General features: G+C 42.9%; 1 protein-coding gene across 9 annotated transcripts; it reads right to left on the bottom strand.

Moving 5' to 3' along the window:
• Positions 1 to 19,693: 19,693 nt before the first annotated feature.
• LOC101780637 lies at positions 19,694 to 26,464 on the bottom strand. Of its 9 annotated transcripts, none has more exons than XR_002678891.1 (3): positions 26,204 to 26,464; positions 20,075 to 26,129; positions 19,694 to 19,974 (listed from the first exon to the last, which is right to left on the bottom strand). XR_002678891.1 is itself a non-coding variant. In XM_022829298.1 (3 exons), the coding sequence occupies exons 1-3, from the start codon at positions 26,329 to 26,331 to the stop codon at positions 21,183 to 21,185; spliced, it is 324 nt and encodes a 107-aa protein (XP_022685033.1). In that variant the 5' UTR covers positions 26,332 to 26,464; the 3' UTR covers positions 19,694 to 21,182. The 9 variants fall into 9 exon arrangements, 2 of the variants coding, with proteins under 2 accessions (XP_022685033.1, XP_004979849.1); XR_002678892.1 differs by having other exon boundaries at positions 19,694 to 20,469; positions 20,596 to 26,129; XR_002678893.1 differs by having other exon boundaries at positions 19,694 to 25,153; positions 25,965 to 26,129.
• Between the last annotated feature and the right edge of the window lie 6 nt (positions 26,465 to 26,470).

Below are 26,470 nucleotides of genomic sequence, written 5' to 3'. Positions count from 1 at the left end.
CAACCAGCGATTATGCGTTGCACGTCGTCTTTTTTGTGACCCATCTTCATAAGAAACCTACAAACCCGCCTACGTGTTGGTATGATAACCACGTGCAATGTCACTTTACCATACAATTTTTTAAAATATTTTTGTTATTTATTTCCCATCTTATTTGGGGAAACTTTGAATGTACTGCGGAATTTCATTTTACGTTTACGTTGTGTCCAAGGATCTGATCATCTGTATTTGAGGCTGCAATTGTCCAAAACATTCTAGCCGTCTCATCCCGCTAACGTTAGTTTCTTTTGAAAGGAGCAAGCAAGAGAGTGTAGGGGATCACTCCCACGCCCAGGTTGACATTGGTAAGCTCAACTACGCCTTGAGCTCGTCTTGTAGAAGTGGGCTGCACCATCTCCTAGATCGAACATTGGATGAAGGAGATGTACGAGGAGTAGGGGAGAAGAGATGGGTGGTGCGTTTTGGACAAAGCTATTAGCGTAGATGTAGAAGTCATGAAGATATGAATTTAGAAGAACAGAGGGATTTAGGAAGATTTACACTCGAAACCAGTGGTTGTATTGGGTCTACGTTGGCCAGAGAAGACAAATGGATGCACCAACACCATGTAAAAAATACATATGAAATCCATTGAATTGGAAACAAGTTTCTCAAAAAAAATTATCTGACATACACTATTTTTTTTAATCTTTTCAAATATGTTTCAAGAGATTTTGTAAAGGGATGTATCATTTCCATCATCATCTCTACTAGAATTAATACAATCTTCATAATGTTTAGGCCAAGTGAAAAAAGAATTCACAAAAGCATTTCTACTAGCGGTTAGGTCACAAATAGATTTGTGCTGGCGGCTACACGTCCATCTTGTGCTGATGGGGGCACACCTGCCAGCACAAATGGGCATTTATGCTGGCAAAAGGTTGCTAGCTGTTGTGAATTTTTTCTAGCGTAGTGGAATCCCCTCTTTGCCACCAACACAAATCTTTTCTGGCGTAGTGGAAGATATTTTCAGTAGACCAAAAAAGATAACAAGGATTTTATAAATTTTACTATGGATGAGGAGGGACATAAAGCGTCACATATTCCTCGACCAAATATTCTTACTACAAACTCGCCATCATTAAAAAGGTACAATAAAGGTAAATTTATGTATGTAACAGAATGCAAATGTCTTTAGAAAAAAATTACAAAAAACAATACAAACAGGTTTATGAAAATAAAGTCTATCATGATTTTACGCGTTTTTTTACACAAAGTACCATCGGTTTTATATAATGGCAATCTCCAACCACAAACAAGACAGACAAAAGGAGTAACAGGATCAGGAAGTTTCTAAACTATGCCATATCATATAGACACCACCCTAGAAACTATTTTTCCCAATGCATATCTATCCAGAGCCCAAGCAATTAATTGTTCACTGAATTCTCTCTACCTCTCCTATTCACCAATTATCTTTCTTCCCCACCTATCATATAAACAACGCTCTAATGCATGGTAGTACAAAAGTCCTTAGAGTATTGAAACCAAGTCTTGCATGAAACCTGGTACCTTCCTCTCTTTCTATCTCTCCTTTAGTGTATTGCTTCATCACTTAAAAGTCCTTGGAGCATTGGACTGCCCTAACAAATTGACTCTTTTTAAAGATCATTTACAGTTCTAGATCATCACAAAAACGATGTTTCCCACATTCAGTTTGCTAGAAAATTGGCCCAAAATTCGTCTCCAACAGATTGTAGACGGCTTTTAAAATCTGGTATTCCATTGGTATTATCTTTTGGATCGTGGTTGGTGCCTTGTTGCTGCTGCGTTGGCAAAGAAAAACTCATGAGTGTCTACACAAGATTCTTCGAAGAGTTGACCGAAATCATGCATCATTAATTGTGTGTCAGTCCGCTAACCACCAATTATATCTTTCCATTTCGCTATCGCTTTTTTTTTGCTTAATTATCTCGACTGCCTCGTGGTATTTTTTATTTCTATTTGGCCATAGACTTCAATTAATCAAGAATGCTCCATGTCCACACGATTCATGTCCAAGAAATAAAATGTGATTAACAACTAATTCGCCGTATCGAACAAAATATCATTAGTATTAGTTCATGTTTATACGTGTTTAAACAAAGAGCTGAGCCTGAGCAACTTGCAAGTACTTAGTCCATACGAGATCTGCTGGGATGCCAAGTAAGCGAACTGTCGTGAGCTCGGAGAATTTTCTCTGGTTTCTGCTTCGCACATCCTGCCCGAGCCGAGCCGGACGGTAGGCGATAGAGGACTGGGGAGCCGTGCTGTGTGACAGAGTGGTGGGGTCGGGTGGGACGCAGCAGGACGCGTTGCGCTGGTTTGGATCCGGCCACAGAATTATCTATTCTATGGCCGGCTATAGGTAAATAGCTCCATATATATATATATATATTTTGTAGTTGCAGCTAGCTCCATGTGAACTGAGACAAAATGTGAATCATAAACCAACAAATTTTGCAAGGCTTTGATCTGTTTCCCATACAGGAGAGGACAGAAAAAAATATGAAAGAATGGAATTCTGGAAGCTATCTGGGTCATTACACGTTTATTATATGTATGGAAGGAAGCGGTGGAAGTGCGGGCCGAGGTTGGGCTGAGTGGAGGTGCTCGTCTAGGAAGACTTGCAAGCAAAGAACCGAAGAGTTCGGGCACGTTTTGGACGCAGCTATTATCATCGACGAGGAGAGGTTGTGGACGCCTAGTAACGAGGAGGAATTGGGAAAGATTTGAAGGGGATACTACGGTTTGTATTCGGTCTACGTTAGGCGGGGAATGAAAAAAGGGTACAACAACATCAACGTTCATTCTGTAACAAACACATATGACATTTATAAAATCAGGGGCAAGTTTCTTAAATGTTTCGATCTGAGAAATGTATATATATAGTCATCGTAGATAGTTTTTTCTAAAATCTATTTGTTATCAGCTAGTCATTGCATATGCTTTTAAAATCCTTAAGTAATTGATGGCATGCAACAATCTTTTTTATCGTGCCATCCCCATCTCTACTAAAACACGTGGAGTTTTTCTACCGTACCTTATACTAGAATTTGGCGGTATGTAATACAGAGACAATCTAACCATCAGTGTTCCTGGACTCGCGCAGAGGAGGAGGATGGCGTCGAGGAGGCGGTCGGAGGAGGTGGCGCGGACCACGGCCTGGGGCTCCGGGAGGAGGAGGAGTGCAGTGTGGAGGGCGTCGATGTGAGCAAGGTCGGAGGAGGGCAACGAGGCGGCGGTGGGGTTGAGGGCCCAGGCGCGGGAGGCGGTGGCTGGGCAGGGGGCGGCGCAGGAGAGGGGAGATGAGAGGAGTGGGAACGAGAGTTAGGGTTCGGGGGAGCCAGCGCTTGGGGTTTTGATCCCCCGAGGAAGGAGTGCAGCCCTCCATCTAGGATGGACGGTCCAGATGAGGCACAGCGAAGTTGGGCCGTTTAGGCCAAAACAGGCTGCTTCACTTAATATTTTTCTTTTTCTTTTTTTATTTTATTGCACCATTGTGAAGTAACACATAAAACTAATTATCTTATATACACCAATATATTTTCAAAATATAATAGACTACATATAGGTTGTATTGTAGAAGTTTTGATAATTTTCTAACTCATTTACTATTTTCAATGGTTTAAATGAATTTCTGCAAGTTTATTGGAAGTAATTACAATTTGAACTACATGTATCTCAAATAATATCCAAAAAATACATCAAAAATATATTTTAAGTGTCTCTGTTCTATTATAGCTCATATATTGAAAATAGATGAAAATTTCAAATATTTGTTAGGGATAATTCAAACTTCTACTTGCAATCTTATTATAAAATAATGGCAATAATACCTAAAACTTCTCCGAAAATTCTACAAATTGACATGACAACATATATGGGGTCTATAAGCTTTTAATAAAAGTTTTATAATATTTTATTAAACTTATACTATACATTGCTCACAAATGGATACATCTCTCACATAGTTTCTAGTAACTTAAGTCAAACTTTAAGATTTAAGTAGCACTTTACATATTCGAACTCGTATGCACCTCAAATTTGGATACAACCTTACTTTTACTCTATTGCTGACATTTGTGGATTTATAATTCCACTTGTTATGCAAAAAAGTTATTTTTCTATATTTTAACTAACCAATTAATACACCCTTGTGAAGTAACTTGCAAAATAATTATTTTATATACCCCTAATTACACTTTTACATATAATATACAGCATCTAAGTTGTCAGGTAGGAGTTTCAAGAATTTTTTAATAGATTTAGAATTTTTTATCATTTAAATGAATTTCTACGTACTTATCGAAAGTAATTCCATGTTGAACTATGTGTACCTTCAATAAGATTCAAAAAATACACAAAAATTATATTTAGGCTTGTATGTTTAATTCTAACCCATGTCTTGGAGATATATAAAATAATTCAATTGCCTTCTAGGGACAATACAAACTTTTATCTCCAAATTACCACATAATAATTAGAATAATATCTAAATTTGGTCAAAAAATTCTACAAATTGATATGACAACATATTTGGGGTCTATAAGCTTGTCATAAAAGTTTTACAAGATTTGAAAAAAATTGGAGTGTATGTTGTTCACCAAATGCATAGACCTCTCTCATTATTTTACACAACTCAAGTCAAACCTTGAGATTTGAATAGCTCGTAATATGTTTGAACTCGTATGCACCTCAAAATTGGACACAACCTTACCTTTACCTTGTTGTTGAGATTTGTAGATTTACATTGCCACTTGTTGTTGAAAAAAGTTCTTTTTCTATTTTTAACTAACTAATTAATACACCCTTGTGAAGTAACTTGCAAAATAATTATTTTATATACCCCAATTACATTTTTACATGTAATAGACAACATCTAAGTTGTCATGTAGGAGTTTCAAGAATTTTTTAATAGATTTAGTATTTTCTATCATTTAAATGAATTTCTACGCGCTTATCGAAAGTAGTTCCAAGTTGAACTATGTGTATTGGACTTTATATTGGATTGACATGGACAATAGTCTAAGTATTATAAAGGCCTCCTTTTTCAACATACAACAAGTTTCAGCAGGTTCCATCTGACAGATGAGCTAATAAAGTAGCTTCCAAATGGTTAAATGGGAGCTTCACAATTTTCCATCTATTTCAGCAGCAATTAAACTATAGAGTATAAAAAATTCAACCTCCCAATCTAGCTGCTCGAAATATAACTATATATAATGTTTCTCATTACCACATTACCACATTACTATATATAATGCTTCATAATTATATGCATGATCAAAATACCTTAATGGTTCGGTAATACTTTGTAGATGGATCAACAATGGATGTACAACACAGACAAACACTCCATGAAGTACATTAATGCCATGCGTGGTTTTCTTCATAAGGCAGAATCCAACAAGCCACCGTCTTATTTCATTTGTTGTCCATACAGAAATTTCAAAATTGAGAAGGATTATTCATCAAGAAAGATTATTTACGCCCATATATACAATTCTTATGCAAAATCTATCCCTTTTTTAATTAAAGAAAAGTTTTATTTGAATCCAACCTTTCCCTTTAAGGTGGTATGGATCGGCAACTACCCCAATCGAGTTATTTGGGCCTACTCGTTATTAGTGGGATCAGGAGAATACCGATTTAAGAGTCATTCACTACTGCAATTAAAAAAAGAAAATTAAAATTATAGTTAATGGTTCTAATTTGTTCTGAATTTTGCAGCCGATCAAATAGGATTATTCTCTTCACGAGACCTTTTACTTTTTTTATCACCGAAACCAACACAGGTGGGTAGGTAGAGAATACCTAGGGGGTTTACCGAGGGTTCGAATCCCTCTCTTTCCGTTTCTCTTAATTCATCAATGTTAGGATTCATGCCTAACTATTTTGTTTGGACTAAGCATAGGGAAAAAGGAGTTATGATGGAAGATGATGATGAAGAAGAAGATGACAACATTCCTGACCAGACTCAAGGAGGTGCCTTTGCATATGCTCCAATGGGCGAGGCTGAAGAAGAGATGGGCGAGGCAAAAAGTCCTATCAATGATCTAGGTCAGGTGTTGCGAGATGCAAAGGAAGACTGAGAATGTGAAGGAGTCAAAGAAGTTTGAGCGTATGTTAGATGATCATAAAAAATTATTGTACCCAGATTACAAACAGGAGCACAAAAAGTTGGGTACCACACTGGAAATGGTGCAATGGAAGGAAAAAAATGGAGTTTACAAGGGTTTTGATGAGTTAATAAAAATCATAAAGAACATGCTTCTTGAGGGGAACAAATTGCCGTACTCAATGTATGAAGAAAAAAAAGGTTGTTTGCCCTTTAGGTTTGGAGGTACAAAAGATACATACATGTCCTAATGACTATATCCTCTATCGCAGTGAGGAATGAGACAAATTGGATGCTTATCCTGTGTGCGAAGCGCGGCATTATAAGATCAAAAGAGATGACCCCAGTGATGTTGAGGGGCAGGCTAGCAAGAAGAAAGTTCCTACGAAGGTAATGTGGTATTTTCGTGTAGTACCATGCTTGAAGCGTTTGTTCCTAAACAAAGCACATGCAAAGTTGATGCATTGGCACAAAGAAGAAAGTAAGCAATATGAAATGATCACACACCCTGCTGATAGTTCCCAATGGAGAACAGTTGACAGAGAATTTCCCGAGTTTGAAAAGGATGCAAGGAACATAAGGTTTGGTTTAAGTACGGATGGATTCAATCCATTTGGTGAGTTTAGTAGTGGTTATAGCACTTGGCCTGTGACCTCATGTATGTTCAACCTTCCGCCCTAGATATGCATGAAGCGGAAGTTCATTATGATGCCGGTAATTATCCAAGACCCAAAACAACCTGGCAATGACATTGATGTTTATTTAAGACCGTTGGTTGATGAACTTTTACTGTTATGGAGGGAAGAAGTTGTACGTGTGTGGGATGAGGATAAAAAGGAGAATTTTAATCTACAAGCATTGTTGTTCGTAACCATTAATGATTGGCCCGCGTTTGGTAATCTGTCAGCACAGACAAACAAGGGATATCGAGCCTACATGCACTGTTTAGATGATACTTGCAGCATGTATTTGAAACATTGTCGGAAGGTTGTGTATATGGGCCATCGTCGATTTCTTCCTCCTAAGCACCCATTAAGAAAGAAAGGGAAGCATTTTGAAGGGGAGAAAGAAACACGTTCTAAGCTCGTTTACCATAATGGTAAACGTGTATTTTCTATGATAGAGGATGTGAGGGTAGTCTTTGGCAAGGGCTCTGGTAGCCAACCTATTCCGAATGACGAGAACGAACATGCACCCATGTGAAAGAAGAAGTCTATATTTTGGGAGCTACCTTAGTGGGAGTCCATAAGGTCTGTAATGCAATCGATGTGATGCACCTGATGAAATTTTTTTGCGTGAACGTGCTTGACTTCCACAATACATATGGAAAGGAAAAGGATACAATTGAAGCATGTCTAGACCTGAAATGTATGAAACGACGAGATGTCCTACATCCAGAAAAGGGAGATGATGGACATTACTTGCATCCTGCTAGTTACACTCTTAGCAAGGAAGAGATGGAAAGCATGTTTGAGTTCTTGAATAGTATCAAGCTCCCATTGCGCTACTCCTCGAATATGCAAGAAATAATAAATATTAAAGAGAAGAAATTCATAAATCTAAAGGCCCATTACAATCATGTCCTGATGACACAATTGCTGCCTGTGGCATTGAGGGGTATTCAAACAGAGAGTGTGAGAATGGCAATCATGAAGCTATGTGCATTCCTCAACAAAATTTCTTATAAGGCAATCGATCCAAACAATTTGTTAGAAGTGTACGTGTTGTATGTGTTGTGCGTGTACATGGGCCAGGCTGGCTCCCTGCCATGCTCTAGATGGATTAGAATGGGCAGTCTTATCCCTTGGTCGGATGTGTTTCTATAAATCTCATCAAGGGCTGCCTATATATTTGTACATGTTGTATACCCTAATCAATCTACTATTCCACGCAATCTCTATTGCTTTCATGGTATCACGAGTCCACGTTATCCCCGATTCCTTATCTTCCGCATCCTAGAATGCCGTCGGCATAGCTCCCAGCGCGCCTCCACCGGCGTTGCTCTCAGCGCGCCCGACCGCGGCGCTGCTGCCACACCGGCTCTCCACCGCTGCTGCCCTTCATGGCCAACACTCTACCGCCCGAGTCCTCTACTGCCGTGGCTGATGCCACCACCGCCGAGGCCGCAAGGAAGCTCGCGCCGCCATGGTTGAGGCTGAGGCTCCCACTGCCACGCAGGAGCGCGATGCCGCCCATGCTCGCCTTCGCGAGGCCCTAGCACGCGCCACTCAGGAGCGCAAGGGCATCCCGCCTGACTCCAACAAGGAGGACGCCAGTGCCGACCTCTCTGACTAGGCGTTTGATGCTAACCAGGCCATCCTGCTCCACGACGTCGCCGCCATCATCAACCTGCATCGCCGTGCAAAACATTTGGAGCCTCATCCCTATCGTCCTCGACACCACTGCTGACAACTACTCACGGTGGCGTGAGCAGTTTCTCCTCACCGTCGGTGAGTACTTGCTGCAGGATCATGTTCTCCGTGTCGTTCCCGTCCTAGCCTCTCCTAATTGGGGCCTGATAGACTACATCATCCGCTCTTGGCTCTACGGCACCATCGCCACTAGCCTCGTCAACGTCGTCATGGATCGCGGTGAGCGCGGCACCACCACCCGCGCCACCTGGCTCACCATTGAGACGCAGTTTCCCGTAAATCGGGAGACGCGGGCCCTCTACCTCGACGCCAAGTTCCGAACCTTCGTCTAGGGTGACTTGTCCATTACGGACTACTGCTGCCGCTTTAAGAGTATGGCAGATGCCCTCGGAGATCTCGGTGAGCAAGTCTCTGACCGCACCCTCATCCTCAACATCATCCGTGGACTCAACGAGAAGTTCGCCGCCGTCGGCCGCGACATCCGGCACTCTCATCCTCTCTGCTCCTTCCGAGAGGCCCGTGACGATCTGCTTCTTTAGGAGCTCATGATGGCGCCTCCTTCCTCGACTCTGTCCATGGCGCTGCTCATAGGCGTCACCACTAGCTCCTCCTCTCACCCCTCTGCGCCTCCCCACCAGTCTGCCGGGCGTTCCGGCACTAGGGGTGGCAAGGGGGGTGCTCCTCCAAGCAGAAGCGGGATAAGGGCCGGTGTGGCAGTCAGCAGCGGCAGGGCAGTGGCAACGATAGCAACGCCCCTACCGCCGGCGCCTAGGCACCTGCCCTCGGCACCACCCAAGAGTACGGCAGTCGCAGCCCTCCTTGTGGAACCTCTGGTGTGGTACAATTCAGATGTACCCAGGCCCTCGGCAGCAGGCCGCTGTTCCTCCCCATCCAGCCACACCCACACCGGTGTTTCAGCAGCAGGTGCAGTAGGCCCTCCTCACCCAGTAGTAGGCATTGTACGCTCAGCTGCAGCAGGCGCAGCTCTAGAGCCTTCATACCCCCCTTATGGGGCAGCAGGCACCACAAGTGCCCTCGGGGTTCTACAATCCCATGAAGGGCCTGCCCTCCTCCTTGGATTAGCAATCCCTCACCTCGATGTTCAGCACCATGACCCTCAACCAGCTACAGACGAACGACTGGTATCTTAATTCAAGTGCCACCTCGCACATGAATTTAGACGCTGGTACTCCACATTTTTCTTATCCGCGGTATCTCTTTCCTTCATCAATTGTTGTCAGTGATGGTTCCTTGCTTCCTGTCACAGCTACTGGTGCAACTCATTTTCCAGGTTCCTTGTCCCTAAACAATGTTCTAGTTTCACCTAAACTTATTAAGAACCTTAATTATGTTCGCTCGTTTACTTCTGATAACAATTGTTCCATTGAATTTGATCCAGCTGGCTGTTCTCCGATCGGTCGGGCGAGCACCTTGACCGCACCAGCGACCTCTCCGATCAGTTGGGCGAGCACCTCGACCGCACCGGTGAACACTCTGGTCTGTCAAGCGAATGTCCCGACCGCACTAGCGAGCTCTCCGATTAGTCGGCTGAGCGCCCCGACCGCACTGGCGACTGCTCCGCTCGGTCGGGCGAATGCCCCAACCGCATTGGCGACTGCTCCGCTCGGTCGGGCGAATGCCCCAACCGCACTGGCAACCGCTCCCCTCGGTTGGGCGAATGCCCTGACTGCACTAACGACCGCTCCGCTCGGTCGGGCACACGCCCCAACCGCACTAGCGACCGCTCCGCTCGGTCGGGCGAACGCCCCGACCGCACTGGCGACCGCTCCACTCGGTTGGGCGAACGCCTCGACCGCACCGGCGACCGCTCCGCTCGATCGGGCCCATGCCCCGACCGCACCGGCGACCGCTCTGCTCAGTCGGGCGAACGCCCCGACCGCACTGGCGACCGCTTTGCTCGGTCGGGCGAACACCCCAACCGCACCGGCGAGCTCTCCGATCAGTCGGGCAAGCGCCCCAACCGCACCGGCGAGCGAACGCCCACGGTTCTCCCCCTGCACAGCCTCCTCCTCCGGCCATCCTTCCTCGTGGTGCGGTTCCCGTGCGTCCCGTTGCCAATCAGCACCCCATGACGACGCGCAGGAAGATGGGATTTCATCTGTCAACACTTTTTCATTCCTCCCAATTGTCCCTTGTGCCTCGCACTAAATGGGGTGCTCTCACTGATCCCAATTGGTGCCAGGCCATGGAGGAGGAATTCGACATGCTGCTGGCCAATCACACGTGAGATCTTGTACCACGTCCTTCTCGGGCCAATATTGTTACTGGCAAGTGGGCTTTCAAGCACAAGTTTTATGTCGATGGTTCTCTAGAGCGCTACAAAGCGCGATGGGTGCTTTGCGGGTTCACTCAGCGACCTGGGATTGATTTTTCTAAGACTTTCATTCCTGTTGTCAAGCTAGCCACGGTCCGTATAGTGCTGTCTCTGGCTCTCTCTCGGTCCGTATAGTGCTGGCCAATCACACGTGGGATCTTGTACCACGTCCTTCTCAGGCCAATATTGTTACTGGCAAGTGGGTTTTCAAGCACAAGTTTCATGCCGATGGTTCTCTAGAGCGCTACAAAGCGCGATGGGTGCTTTGCGGGTTCACTCAGCGACCTGGGATTGATTTTTCTAAGACTTTCATTCCTGTTGTCAAGCTAGCCATGGTCCGTATAGTGCTGTCTCTGGCTCTCTCTCGCCATTGGCTGATTCATCAGTTGGATGTGAAGAATGCTTTCCTTCACGGGATGCTTTCAGAGACAGTCTACTATGCTCAGCTTGCTGGTTTTGAGGATTCCACCTGTCCTGATCATGTTTGTTGGCTGAATCGCTCTTTGTATGGACTTAAGCAGGCTTCTCATGCTTGGTATAGTCGTTTTGCCTCTCACCTGCTGCAGCTCAGCTTTGTGGAAGCCAAGACCGACACTTCCCTGTTTGTGTCCTACCGCGGCGACGACATGATCTATCTTCTCCTTTATGTGGATGATATAATCCTCACGGCATCTTCGACACCTCTTCTTCATTGCACTATTGATGCCTTAGAGCGAGAGTTTTTGATGAAGGATCTCTGTGACCTTCATCATTTTCTGGGTATGCATGTTCAGCGGTCTGGTGATGGTCTTCTTCTGTCTCAACACCAGTTTATGTTGGAGATTCTGGAGCGTGCTGGTATGACTGATTGCAAGCCTTGTTCCACACTGGTTGATACAAATCCAAAGCTATCTGCTACTAACGGTGCCCCGCTTGTCAATGGGACTAATTTTCGGAGCCTCGTTGGTGCTCTACAGTATCTCACCTTTACTCGTCACGACATTGCTTATGTGGTTCAGCAGGTTTGTCTACACATGTATGATCCTCGTGAGCACATGACCATTGTACAGTCCTCAAACTAGGGGAAGACTGAGGCCTGGATTACACTTCATCACATTGACACTTTTGCCTCTTGGTTGTGACGACGACTAATGGGTGATGGCACGATTGGAGAACAACTAGCATGCATGGTTGGCTAGGGGTCCATCTATCTCAGTATCGACATTCCAAGGATACAAGATAAATGGTTACATATTTTACATGAGAGACCATGACCAAAAGAGCACAAACCAAAATAGTGTGTCTGTATAGATGCAATAGACAACAATTAAAAAAATACAGATACTATGGTATCATTGAGAAGATATGGGAATTGGACTATGTACCTTTGAAAATCCCTCTGTCTCGGTGCCAATGGGTGAAACTTACTGGAGGAGGCGTAACGACAGACAATTATGGGATGACAATAGTGGATCTCAACAAGATTGGATTTAGAGACGAACCATTCGTCCTAGCCAATGATGTGACTCAAGTTTTCTATGTGAAGGACATGTCAAGCAAACCAATAAAGAAAGGTGCTAATAAGTCAGATGACTAGCCAAAGCGCCACATAGTTCTTCCAGGGAAAAGAAAAATTGTTGGAGTTGAGGACAAGACTGACATTTTAGAAGATTATGATCATTTCGATGATCTTTCTCCATTTTCAGTCGATGTTGACCTAACCATCTTATTAGCCAAAGAGGATGCTCCATACTTACGCCACGATCACAACCAAACGACGTTCGTCAAGAGGAAGATTATTAACGTTCCACTAGATGATGATGTGTAATGTATTAGAACCATAACGCATTGTAATAATATGTCATATATTGTATTGGTTTATGCAATTTTCTTTTTATTAACAACACTATTTGCAGAAATCTCACCCTATTAAACAAGAACTAATTTTTGCATGATTAAAATAGTAAATATTTCGATTTTTTAGCACCATTAAATATTAAACAATAAATTTAGATACAATTAAACAAGTACATGACTAAATCATAGTAAAGATGTTAATAACACTACAAGCCATACTTTTCTAAATTTTTGAATGATCAAATTTTTTTTCCAATTTTTAAGTTAACATAAGTATTATGACCATTTATGACCTATTACTTAGTTAAAATTACTAATTTTACTATGTTTGATATTTAACTGCACATCATATTTTTATAGTGTAGATCTAATCAACATCAAGCTAATAAACTTTTTTTTGCAATTTTATAAACGTTATTTGATTTGTTATGCAATAAATAAATATAATAGCAATTTTAAAAGAAATAAAATAAAATATTGTCTTGGCGGGAACTAAAGGTGGCCAGTTTCATTTCGCGCCCCTGACCTTTAGTATCGGTGCTAGGCACCACCTGGTACTAAAGGGGGGCATATAAGCCCATCTTCTCCCCCAACACTTAGCTGCACATCGATCGATCCGCGCCAGCGCCTAGTCTCGCCGATGATGATGCCGCCGCCCCCACTTCACCACCGTATCCACCCCGCTGGCCGCTTCCTCCTTGACGACGCGCCGCCGGTCTCGTCCGCGACCTAGCCGCCGGTGCCCGCCCCACTCCACCGCCTCCTCAATCTCCCACCCGCGACGCCGCACCACCTGGACCCCACTTCGCCGCAGCGTGGTCTTCCTCCTCCTCCACCCGCCGGTCGCGTGCTTCCTGATGACGCGCTGCCGGCCTCCTTCCTGACCTGGCCACCGGCGCCCGCCTTGGCCACTCCGCCACCTTCTCCGCCGCCGCCGCCCACGACTTCACCACTGCGCGGTTTTTCTCCTCCACCCGCCGGCCGCGTCCTCCCTGACGACACGCCGCCGGCGTCCTTCCCGACCCGACCAGTGGAGCCCGTCCTGGCCACTCCGCCGCCTCCTCCCGCAATGCCACCGCCACTCCCTACTTCACCACCGCGGTCGTCCTCCTCCTCCACCCGCCGGCGCCCGCCCCCAACCTACTCCGCCCCCGGCACCTCCTCCGGCCCTCCACGAGCGCGCGCGGGGCCGGCCTTGGGCTTGCGTCTTCTCTGCTGACGTAAGCCAGTGGTCGACTGACATCATCTTTTTTTATTTTCCCTTTTTTATTTTTGCAGTATATGAAATTAGCTAGAAATTGTCGGAAAAATGTTGAATTAGCAAGAAAATATAGAAAAATTCTTGAATTAGCTAGAATTTATAGGGAAATTGTTGGAAAAGACTATTAATGGTAAATTATCCAGCATGCCATGTTAGAAAATCCTGTTAATTCTTAGAAATGTCTAGAAATAAGTGAAAATTATTTTGGTACTTTTAGAAATTACCAAGAAATTTTATGATGTTGTCATTTACTATTACAAAATTCATCAAATAGTTCAATAAATTATAGAAATGTGCAATGCACTGTAAATATTTTTGTAGTCAATTATTGTTAAAAAATGTATAAATATTAGTAATTTCCTGTAAGTATTGTTGTAGTCATTTATTGTATCAAATTATATAAGTGTTTCATTCTTTATTTGTTGTCATTTTCTAGCAATTCACTGTAAATATTGTTCGAGTAATTTACTGCAACAAATTGTATGAGTGTTCTATTCCTTTTTTAGTCCTTTATTGTTTGAAAATGTATAACTATTAGTCATTCATTTTGGTAGTCATTTATTCTAACAAAATTGTTTAAGTTATAATCATTCTTAGAATAAATTCTACTATTTCTTAGAATAATTCTTTTTATATTATATTACTTACAATGGTAGGATCGGAGGACGAGCAGGCCCGATTGGATGAGGAATACCTAATAGACTTGATTGCTCAAGATCGCATGAATGATCCACCAAACGAAGAGGTCGATTACAGCTAGACTCACATCTACCTCAACATGTCTGGTGATGGTAAAGAGGAGAAACCTATTGTGAGAGAGGCAATGATAGGCAACAAGGCGAGGTGTAGCAATTATTATGCGTAAACATTATTTGAATTATTTACTTATCAAGATTATTGGAAATTAATAGTTCTTTTATTTTTAGCCATCTGGATCGAGTAGTCGTAAATGGAAACAAGGCCTGAAGAAGTAAGAGGGCCATATCATCATCACAAAACTTAATGAAGAGGGTGAACCAACTGCTCCAGAAAATGCTAAGACCAAATTGATGAATCAAATTGGGTTTCTTGTTAGGGATAACATCCCAATAAGCTTTTAGAATTGGAAAAGCCCTGAAATTGATGAGAGCATGGTTCCCACAAGCACGGTCCCCATAAGTGTGGTCCCTGAGCGAGAGAAGGAAATGGTATATGAGTAGATAAAAGAAAACTTCACGTTTCAAGGTGTAGATGAAGAAAAAGTGAAACATTAGGGCTTTCGAAAGAGTGCAATTGCTTTTTAGACGTAGAAGAAGAACCTGAAAAAAAACTACATAAAGAAGGGCCTTATACCAGATTTCACGAAGCACTCGAAGTTAAGAGATCACTACGATTCAATTGTGCAGTTCAAGCAGTCACAAAAGAGCGCTAAGGCAACTAAAACCGACACCGACAATGCTCGTTAGAAGAAATACTTTTATCATCTTGGGCCAGGAGGTTACAAGAAGGAGCTCATCAAATGGCAGAGGATGGAAGATGACATAATTGCTAAGGGAATCATACCGGTGACTCTCGAATGGCCGGAGCGAGCAAAGAATTGGTATTATGCTCATGGCGGCACGCTCAATCCCGAAGATGGATCATTAGTGTTCGGCCAAGAATTAAAAGAAGTGGCTACAAGGCTTGCTGAGTTAATAAAGGATATGGCCAAAGGATCTTTCGTGCCTGATTGAGAGAAGGATGAGCTGACTATGGCACTAGGTAATCCAAAATACCCTAGACGTTGCCGGACAAAGGAGTAATTTCATGGAAGTTTGCCTTTTGTGACCACGTCGATTCCTACATAAGTCACTAAAGAAGTAAGGTCGAACACGCACAATAGCTGTGAGAGTTGCAAGAACACGTAGTATTGACAGAGGTAAGAATTGGAGGAAGCAATCGACCGGTGTGTGGCTCTAGCTTTTAGCAAACAAGACAATGAACAAGAAGTTGCATCATTAGGGGCTAATGTCGATGTTAGCCCCTCTCAGCATCGAAGCAGCATCGCTTCCACGGAAGTCCCAGCAGGAGGATCTTCAGACCTGTTTGAGGACACCAATGCCACCCCATGGACGACATCACTGGGAGGGCCCCTTGTGAGGTTGTTACTCCCGTGAAAAACAAGCTCATCATGGTGGCTTATGGTGTGGCTGAACAACCAACACAAGGCTAAACACTTCATGGTGTGGAGATTCCAGCTTGGGGTTACGCTAAAGTTGGGGTGGACCGAGTGGTCGACGGTTGGGATGACCTGTAACTGAATTTCCTTGGAGGTGACGGGTAAAAGAATCTAGGAGAAGCCATCGACGGTTGGATTCTATGGCCCAAGCGCTATATAAGGATTCCACAACTGAGTCCCCCGACCTTGGGAACATCTCAGGGCTCAAGGGCAAGATCACCTACGCCATCTGCCATGGCGCCCTCTCCACTAGCTGACAAGGATCCTAGAATGAGTCCACGCTCTCCACTAGCTAACAGGGATCCTAGCATGAGTCCACCTCCCCTTGTTATGAGGAAGTCTACACGGCGAAAGATGCCTTCAGTTCCGCCTACAAAGAAGAAGCAAAAGAAGCCGAAGGAGAACCTACCAAAGCCCAAGAAAGTGTACGAGAAGACTGATGAGGATTTCCGCATGACTGTGGAGGCTGATGTTAAATCTCACTTCGCACCAAAGCTTCCCCGTGAAGAAAGATCCACCACTTGATAAGGTTAAATTCCAGGCTTTCATTAGAAGCATGGAGTTGGAGAAAAGGAAAAACCAGAGAAACCACCGCTATCTGACTACGACCGCTCAATAACAAAGTCTTTTTGAAAGAAGAAAAGGGGGTCAAGTAATCCACAGCTCGGAACCCAATCCAACCAATAGATTGCCCCGCTCCACGTGCATTTGGAGTTTGATAAGAATCTGCTTCTATTCTCCAAAGATACAAATCTCACTACGACTCAACTTCGAGGGGAGGATCACATCCCAAAGCACGCTGGGGCTGGTAAATAGAAATTTGAGTTAGGGAAAGAGTTTGTGTGGCTACAGTTGGTGGATCGTCTTCCAATGAAGATATACAAATTACACCAATGGTACATGGAGGCTTCAGCCACCGGTTTACTCATGCTAGAAGTTCATATTGGAGATCAATATTATTTCCATGGTGATACGATTATAAATGTGCCGCTCGACGAACTTTATTTCCTTTACAATCAAGACGCACTTGATAAATCACTCATCAATTCCTGGGTTCTGTAAGTGTTTATTCTGCTCTAACTTCAAAATCCCCGCTCTAGTCATTGTGCGATGTCTTATCTCCTATTCTATTTTGTATCATGCAGGATGAAGATTCAAGCTTGTCGAAGGAAAGGATTCTATGACGTCGGTTTCATGGACTCGGAAGTTATAAATGAGGCAACTATAAGAGATAAATCAAATTAAACCTTGAAGAATATATATAATTTCATAGATAAGCAACATTACAATAAGTACATACTTCTGTCGTACAACTTCAAGTGAGTGTGTTTCCCATCTCTTTTATTTTTCGAACTAGTAGTTAAAAATAAGACTAAATAGCTTTCCACTATACATGTATGTACAGCTTCCAGTGGATACTCCTTATTATCGTGGTTGATCAAAGCATAGTCTATATCATGGACTCTTTGAGGAGACCATGAGATCAAAACACCGACCTCATAGTTATGCTTAACAAAGCATGGACTCGCTTCCGTCAACATCACTTAAGTGAATTCAAGAAGCAACTTCATATCCACTCTAAATTCCCGGTATGTATTGAAATTGCACATCTTATGTCACTTCCTTGAACACAACAAATATTTCATAACTTATTTTGCCATATATATAGTGTTTGAGACAGGATCCGGGGAATAATTTATGGAGATACTACGTACGTGAGTTCATCCATGGCTTTGTAGGTCCAAAGCATGTGACCAACCACGAACTCAAAGTACATAGACAAAATTCTTAACAACATATTAGTTCTAATTGTGCAGATCCATTGATCTAATATAATAACCTTTGCTAATAATATAGATTATGCACATGAAGGAAGAACTCCTCGAGACGGAAAAGATCAGGGCAATTAAACAACAACTCAGTGGATTTCTTCTCGACGAGGTAGTAAATCCAGCAGGAGAGTTCCATAATGATGGATTAAATCTACATCACCGTCTGGACTTAGGTTCAAAATAGTTGATCCAAAATGTTCAACTTGAAAAGCTGATGCGATGTAATATTATTCATATATGTGTATGTATAATATGTCTATGTATAATATTATCTCCAATGTAATATTATAAACCAAATACAACTTTATATATATTACCATATTAGAACAATATACGTAAAGTAAATAAATATGAAATACTAATATAGAATAAAGAAATAGGAAAGAAAATAAGAAAAGAAATAGAAAAAAAGAACTTAGTACTGGTTGGCCTCTGCCACACGCGACGTGGCATCCAAATTTGTACCGGTTGGTAGAAACAACCGGTACTAAAAGCCCCCCTTTAGTCTCGATTATTTGACCTAGTACTAAAAGTCCCACTTTAATACTGAAATAGTAATACTGGTTGCACAACTGGTATTAAAGGGGTTCCAGATGGTAGCGACACAGCAACAAGTACGTAGCGAGTCTGATTATACAATCAGAATCCATCTCAAGTGCCACCTGGGTGTTGCCCTCGACAAGATCATGGACAAGAAGGCCCCGATGATCCCCTGCTAATAATTAATTTGATTGATTGTTGCATTGTAGCAAAAAATGATCATTAAATTTATATAAGTATTTCTTTGCATCATAGTGTAACAAGATCCAATCGAAACAATTCATTCTTCCACTAACAGAGATCCTTTATTTGGACTGCATATGCATATATAGGTTTTAGTATAGCTTCATGCACGTATTGCTCAGTCTGATTTACGTGATGTATCATGTATATTACTTTCTAAATATTAAATAAGAAGTTCCCAAAACTGGTAGCACTGGCAGAAGCCTTAGAAGCCACGCCACGCCACCAGTTTCTAGTAGTGCACGACCACTGGTCCTGCCCTCGTGGTTCACGCGCACCAGGCAAGTAGACAAGCTATGATGTGGTCAGTAGACACTGACATGTAGGTGAGCACTGAAAGAGATGTCAGAAGGTAGGTGAGCAGTGAGAGAGATGCATGCCATTGTCATTGTCAGGCACAATACATCCCTCACAGACAAGTACATGTTGCTAGCTCAATTATCGATCGAGGGCCGCACATTTTGCACCCTTTTTTCCTTACATTGCGCGTGGTGCTACTACTATTATTTTTGCAATCAAGATTACCATTGGGCCATGTCAGTCACTGTAGGGCATCAACTGCTTATCAGCTGACATAATGCACCTTGTCTGAGCGCCCACTGGGCCTGCCCTCGTGGTATTATGTGGCCAGCAGACAAGCTATTACACTACTGGAAACTACGTTTGCCCTTTGGGTGAAAAACTGACAGGAAAATTGGAAACCCCGACAGGAAAAATGGAAAACAATTTTCCTGTCGGTTTCCCGACAGGCAAATACCGACAGGGGTAGCTTGACACGGAAAATAAAATGGCAACTGACAGGAAAAACAGAAACAACTTTCCTGTCGGTTCCGCCTCGACAGGAAAATAATTGTGCCGCCGTGCCTGTGATCATATTGCTGTCACCAAAAACCCCGACAGGGTAAACATAACTGACAGGGTAATCATATTTAATTTGATACAGATGCCACATTTCAATAATACAAATACCATTTAAATATGTTTCTCAAATACACCAGAGTTGACTCAAATGACTTTATCAAGTCAACCAGAACACATCTATCATTACATTATAGCATATATACAATCATGACAATCGAAACGTTTGGCCACGATAATCTTAGTACACATGAATCTGACAGAAGAATCAACTATACATAAACAACAGAAACTATTCTAGACACTCTACCTGCTGGAAACCGACGACTTCAATCAAACATTTTCAGTAAAACCTCCAAACCTGTCATGCACAATATGTGTAAGAGATAGCGAAACCACTCCACTTAACACATCACATAATACACCAGATGCTAAATAAAGGCTTGGATTTTAGATGCTACCTTGAGGTAGAAAATGTCGACCTGAGCCCTTCTTGGCAAACAGCTGATAGCATTAACAGGAACTTCTAAGTGCTAATCTAGCGGGTCTACTACTTGATTTAGATAAACAACATGATGTCCTAGATCTACACAGTGACATCCTAGAGAAAGAGTAAGAGACACCGACCGTCGGTCTTGAGTGGTGTGGTTGTCGAGGACGCCATTGGGCGTTGTCGGGGTAGGAGAGGGGTGAAGTGTAGGGCAGACCAGAGGGGGACGACGGCAATCCTATGAGCTTTATCTCGTCCATCGAGCCCCTCACAGGAGGGAACTACGGCTCATGGTGAGAGAAGGTCGAGATAGCGCTTGCGCTATCCGACATTGATTTAGCACTGACTGCTCCCTGTCCCATAGAACTTGGGGACCCCGTGAGGGTCGAAAATGAAAGTAAGGATTTTGACAAAAGGGTGCGCGACCATGCACCAATAAGAATGCAGTATGATCTCGATCGTGCGAAGTGGGACTCGTCCAACAGAAAGTACCTGATGGTGATCAAAAGCTCCATCACAGAAGCAATTAGGGGAGCAATCCCAGAATGTAAGACCGCCACTAAGTACCTGACAAAAGTGGAGAGTCAGTTTACTGGCTCTTCAAAAGTATATGCAAGCACCCTCATAAGAAAGCTTGTTACTGCGAAGTACACTGGTGGCGGTGTAAGGGAACATATATTGCGAATGAGCAATATGTCTTCTAAGATAAAGTCTATGGAGATGGAGCTTCCAGAAGCCTTCATAGTTCATCTGATCTTCACCTCACTACCAAAAGAATTTGAAGCTTTTGCTGTGAATTACAACTCGCAACCAGAAAAGTGGGGTGTTGAAAAGATGATAGCTATGTGCGTCCAAGAAGAAGAGAGGCTTAAGGGCTCATCCGGTGATACTATAAATTATCTGAGCCAAAACAAGAAGAGGAATTTTCAGAATTCTAAGCCACAAGGGAAACCTCAGTGGAATGCCTCTTCTTCCAAGGCACATGGAAATGCTCCAATGAAAGATCACCATCAAAGATCAAACCATGAAGTGGTGGTGGACAAGGACACTTGCAAGTGGTGCAAGAAGAAGGGACACTATCAGAAGGATTGTCCAGAGTTCCTGAAGCACCTGATGAAAAAAGGTGAGGATATTATTACATTTGTAGATGAATCTTTGTATTTAAGTTATGAAAAATCTACTTGGTGGATTAACTCAGGTGCAACTATTCATGTTGTAAATTCATTACAGGGATTCCATACGAGGAGGATCCTGCAAAGAGGAGAAAGAAGCATTAAAGTTGCAAATGGCGTCCAAGCTGAAGTCGAAGCCGTTGGAGAACTTCCATTAGAATTAGCCAATGGCTTTATACTTCACTTGAGAGATGTTCTTTTTGTACCCTCTTTGTGTAGAAACTTAATAAGTGTGTCGCGCTTAGACGATGATGGTTTTTCTTGTCATTTTGGTGATGGACAATGTAAAATCAAGTTTAATAATGAGATTGTTGGTCTTGCCTTCCGACAAGACGAGCTTTATTTATTATCACTTTGTGAGAATGTGAATGCTGGAAGCACTAAGAATGTGAATGCCTCCTCATCTATGAATGTAAAGAATAAGTGGAAAAGAATTGATGATGTATCATCGAAATTATGGCACTGTCGTTTAGGACATATTTTGAGGGAGAGAATAGAACGATTAGTTAAGGAATCAATTCTTCCACCCTTAGAATTTTCCAATTTAGAGCAATGCATCGATTGCATTAAGGGAAAATTCATTAAGAAAATTAAGAAAGACGCCAAGAGAAGCATAGGAGTTTTAGAAATAATTCACACAGATATCTGTGGTCCATTTCCTGTGACATCTATGGATGGTTATGATTCTTTCATAACATTCACAGATGATTACTCACGTTATGGTTATATTTATCCAATTAAAGAGCATTCAGAAGCGTTGGATAAATTCAAGATATTTAAGGCTGAAGTAAAAAATCAGCATAACTTAAATATTAAAATAGTCAGATCCGATCGTGGGGGGAAGTACTACGGTCGACATACCCCATATGGCCAAGCTCCTAGACCTTTTGCAAGATTTTTGTAGGAAAATGGCATAGTTGCCCAGTATTCTACACCAGGCGAGCCTCAGCAGAATGGAGTAGCTGAAAGACGTAACCGTACCTTAATGGATATGGTGAGAAGCATGATAAGTTACTCCACTGTACCGGTTAGTTTGTGGATGGAGGCATTAAAAACCGCCATTCATGTCCTTAATCGGGTCCCTAGTAAGTCGGTGTCTCAAACACCATATGAGTTATGGACTGGACGAGAACCCTCACTTAATTATTTGCGTGTATGGGGTTGTCTGGCTGAGGCTAAAGTCTTTAATCCAAATATTGGGAAGTTAGATCCTAAGAAAGTTAGTTGCCATTTCATTGGCTACCCTGAGAAGTCAAAAGGTTATCGTTTCTACTATCCTGACAGATATACCAAGTTTGTAGAAATGAGACACGCTGTGTTTCTAGAGGATAAGATGATCAGGGGGAGCATGGTACCCCGAGAAATCAACCTTGAGGAGAAACGGGTGTATGTACCCATTCCGATGGTTCAGGAACCTTTTTTCTTGACACCGGTTGTTGTTACACCAACAGTGCAAGACACGGTGGTAACAGCACCTGCTGTTAGTTCTCCTGTGGTACCTGCTGCTACTACACCGACAGTACAGGATACTGTAGTGTCAGCACCTGTTGTTAGTTCTCATACGACAATGACACATGAACATGAGGAACCTGTCCTTCAGGATCCTATAGAACTTGTTGCCGCACATGAGGAAGAGCTACAACAGCCCCCCATGGAAGATGTGCCAGTTGTTGAGGCCCCTAGAAGGTCTCAAAGAATTAGAAAACCAGCTATTCCTGATGACTATGAAGTCTATGTCAGTGAAGAAGTTCAAATGGAGGAAGATCCCACATCATTTGAACAAGCTATGAGAAGTGCTCACTCATCGAAGTGGCTTGAAGCCATGGAAGATGAAATGAGATCCATGAGTAGCAACAAAGTTTGGGATCTAGAAGAAATTTCTAAAGGAGCCAAGACAGTAGGCTGCAAATAGGTCTACAAAACAAAATGTGATCTCCAAAGAGAATGTCGAAAGATATAAAGCACGACTTGTTGCGAAAGGTTTCACACAAAGAGAAGGAATAGACTATAATGAGACCTTTTCTCCAGTCTCATGTAAGGATTCTTTTAGAATCATAATGGCTTTAGTGGCACACTACGATTTAGAGTTACATCAGATGGATGTAAAGACGGCTTTTCTCAATGGAGACCTAGAAGAAAACATTTACATGGCACAACCCAAAGGTTTTGTCGTGGAAGGAAAAGAACACATGGGATGCCATCTGAAGAAATCCATTTATGGATTAAAACAAACCTCCAAGCAGTGGTACTTGAAGTTCCATGAGACAATAAGAAAGTTTGGGTTCAGTAAAAATCAGGAAGACAATTGCGTATATGCAAAGTTTAAGAATGGGAAATTCATTTTCCTTATCCTATATGTAGATGACATCCTACTTGCTAGTAGTGATGTTAGTCTACTATTGGAGATGAAGAAATTCCTATCCTCAAACTTCGATATGAAAGATCTTGGTGAAGCCTCTTTCGTTTTAGGAATCGAGATTCACCGAGATAGAAGAAAGGGGGTATTAGAATTATCGCAAAAGGCATACTTAGAGAAAATTCTCAAGAAGTATAGTATGCATGCGAGTAGACCTACGCCTGCTCCCATAGTCAAGGGCGACAAATTTAAGAGTTTTCAGAGTCCCAGGAACCAGTATGAGATCGATCAAATGAAAGCGGTTCCATATCTTCAGCTGTCAGAAGTTTGATGTATGCTCAAGTATGTACGTGCCCTGACTTAGATCTTGTTACCGGGGTACTTGGCAGATACCAAGACAATCCAGGAATAGATCACTGGAAAATGGTGAAGAAGGCATTGCGTTATACGCAAGGGACGAAAGGCCTCATGTTAACGTATAGAAGGACTGATTCCCTTGAAATAGAAGAGTATTCAGATGCTGATTTTGCAGGAGATGTAGATGATAGAAAATCCACGTCAGGTTATGTATTCACTCTCGCAGGTGGAGCTGTATCGTGGAAAAGCTCCAAGCAAACTATTACGGCATCCTCCACGATGTTTGCCGAGTTTGTAGCATGCTATGAGGCCACGGGGTAGGCAAACTAGTTAAAGAAGTTTGTACCCGGGTTAAGAGTGGTAGACAACATTCAGAAACCACTAAAGATGTACTGTGACAATGAGCCAACAGTATTCTACACTCATAATAGTAAGTCAAGTGGTGCTGCCAAACACATTGACATTAAGTTTTATAATGTGAAAGACAGAATCCAGGATCATACCATAAGTTTAGAGCATATAAGAACAACAAAAATGCTCGCGGATCCGCTCACAAAAGGCTTACCGCCCAATGTGTTCAGAGAACACTTAGCCGGCATGGATTTACAGAAAAGCCTATGATACCTGGATACTAAGGGCCTAGAAGAAGAATCTGTTTCAAAACAGAAAAGTGTGTTGTAGCTATCAAATCTGATAGTACATAACTGGCTATTATGACGAGACATGCTCTATATACTGATCTGTAATGAAATGGGTACCAAGCTAAGTTTAAGGTCAAGTACGAGTATGAAGCGAGATCAAGGGGAAGAATATTAGGATTGATCTCCGCCGGATTTGGCCCCAACAACCAAATCCGACCCTGATTCTCAATCAGCGCCCTGATTGGCGGCGCCCCAACCATATATGGTTGGTGGACCCCCCGTCGCGCAGCGCCTTATAAAAGGACATGGGGGCCAGGGCACACGAACCAACGTTCGCCGTGCCACAATCCCACCGACACTAAAACCCTAGCATCCGATCTGCAAGAGGCGCTGCAGCGGCGGGAAGCTCCACCAACCATATATGGTTGGGGCGCCCCCGATCAAGGCGCTGATTGAGAATCAGGGCCGTTGGGCCAAATCCGACGGAGATCAATCCTAACAACAGCTTGGTGCCAACAACTTGCCTGCAGTCAGAAACTTCAGCTCATTGTTTACTCCACATAATGGTATACAGCAAGACGTTGTTGTTGTTATATTACTGCAGAGTCAACCTCAAGCATTGAACTGCTTACTAAAGTAAACAATCTTACTTGTGAAGTTACAGTACTACACTTAAGGCAATCTTACTAAAGTAAACAAACATTGACAAACATTGAACTGCCTGTACACATATCCTCACCTACAAAAAAAATTCCAAATGAGCAAGCAATCCGATTGTTCTACAACAAAAAAACTTGAGCTCGTTGTTTGGTCCACAGAATGCTCTACAACAAGAGGCAGTATTTTCCATGTGACACATAATCTAGAAATTTGGCAAGTCTAATGCAACTATCATAGTACATAACTAATACAAAATAGCATAAGGCAACATTGTAAGAAATAGCCCTCACAACTTAACTGTAATTCATCACTGGGCAAATGACAGTAGTATTGCACTTATTAAATCTATCAAGTACCATACACCTGTAGCATGAAAGCATCACACAAATATATGCTAGTCGACGCTATATCACCATAATACTTCAAGTTTTGGACAATCTGATTGTTCTGTTAAAATATGACACAGTTTAATTTTATTGAGGAAAATAATCACCAGCTAGGTAGAGCAAGCACTGGCATTAGTCTAGTACCCTATCTCACTATCAGCCTATCACAAAATTCATCATAACTATCAATTGGTTACTGCAATTTGAAATACATCTGATAGGAGTTCAGAGATACGACAGATTTACTGGATTTGTCATGTGAACTGCTAGAAGAGAAGAAACTCAATACCTTGCTTTCTTTTGGTGACCTTCCTGGAGAGATTCTCCCATTGTATACCTTGCTTTCTTCACGTCAAGGAGGATGCCACCATGAACTTGCTTGGGGAGGCAGCCTGTTGAGTCAAAGCACCGGATCAGCAAGGGGAGGACGGAGCCAACGGGAAGAACAGGCTGCCTGTGACAACCACCACACAATCACTCAGATCCACACAGTAAAGAAGAGGAGGGTTCGAGGACAAACAGATTTACCTCGCTGTACCATGTGCGGCAACTACAGATGGAGGAAACGTGGCTGGATCTTGGGAACATCGGAGCTTCGCGACTTGGGGGTTCATCAACGTGGGGGGCCATCGACGGCCTCGCAGCTTGGGGCCCATTCACCGTCCGGCGCGGCGTGTCTTCAGCGGGTGGCAGCGCAAAGCCTCGCCCCCACCGACGAGCGGCAGCACAAAGCATCGTCCCCCACCGGTGGAGCGCCTGGGACGGAGGCGCGACCGGGGGATGGGGGGGGGGGGA

The sequence above is a fragment of the Setaria italica genome, chromosome VIII, assembly GCF_000263155.2.
Source record: "Setaria italica strain Yugu1 chromosome VIII, Setaria_italica_v2.0, whole genome shotgun sequence".
Classification (NCBI taxonomy): domain Eukaryota; kingdom Viridiplantae; phylum Streptophyta; class Magnoliopsida; order Poales; family Poaceae; genus Setaria; species Setaria italica.
This window is presented reverse-complemented; position numbering and strand designations above follow the sequence as displayed.

Bases quoted from the DNA above. Each gene is read 5' to 3' on its own strand.
- LOC101780637 (XM_022829298.1), bottom strand. From the start codon at position 26,331: ATGGGCCCCAAGCTGCGAGGCCGTCGATGGCCCCCCACGTTGATGAAC. The intron at 26,130-26,203 runs GTAAATCTGTTT...TGGTTGTCACAG, and splicing joins GCCGCACATGGTACAGCGAG to GCAGCCTGTTCTTCCCGTTG. The intron at 21,214-25,964 runs GTATTGAGTTTC...TTTTTTCATCAG, and splicing joins GGTCACCAAAAGAAAGCAAG to GTGCTTCAGGAACTCTGGAC.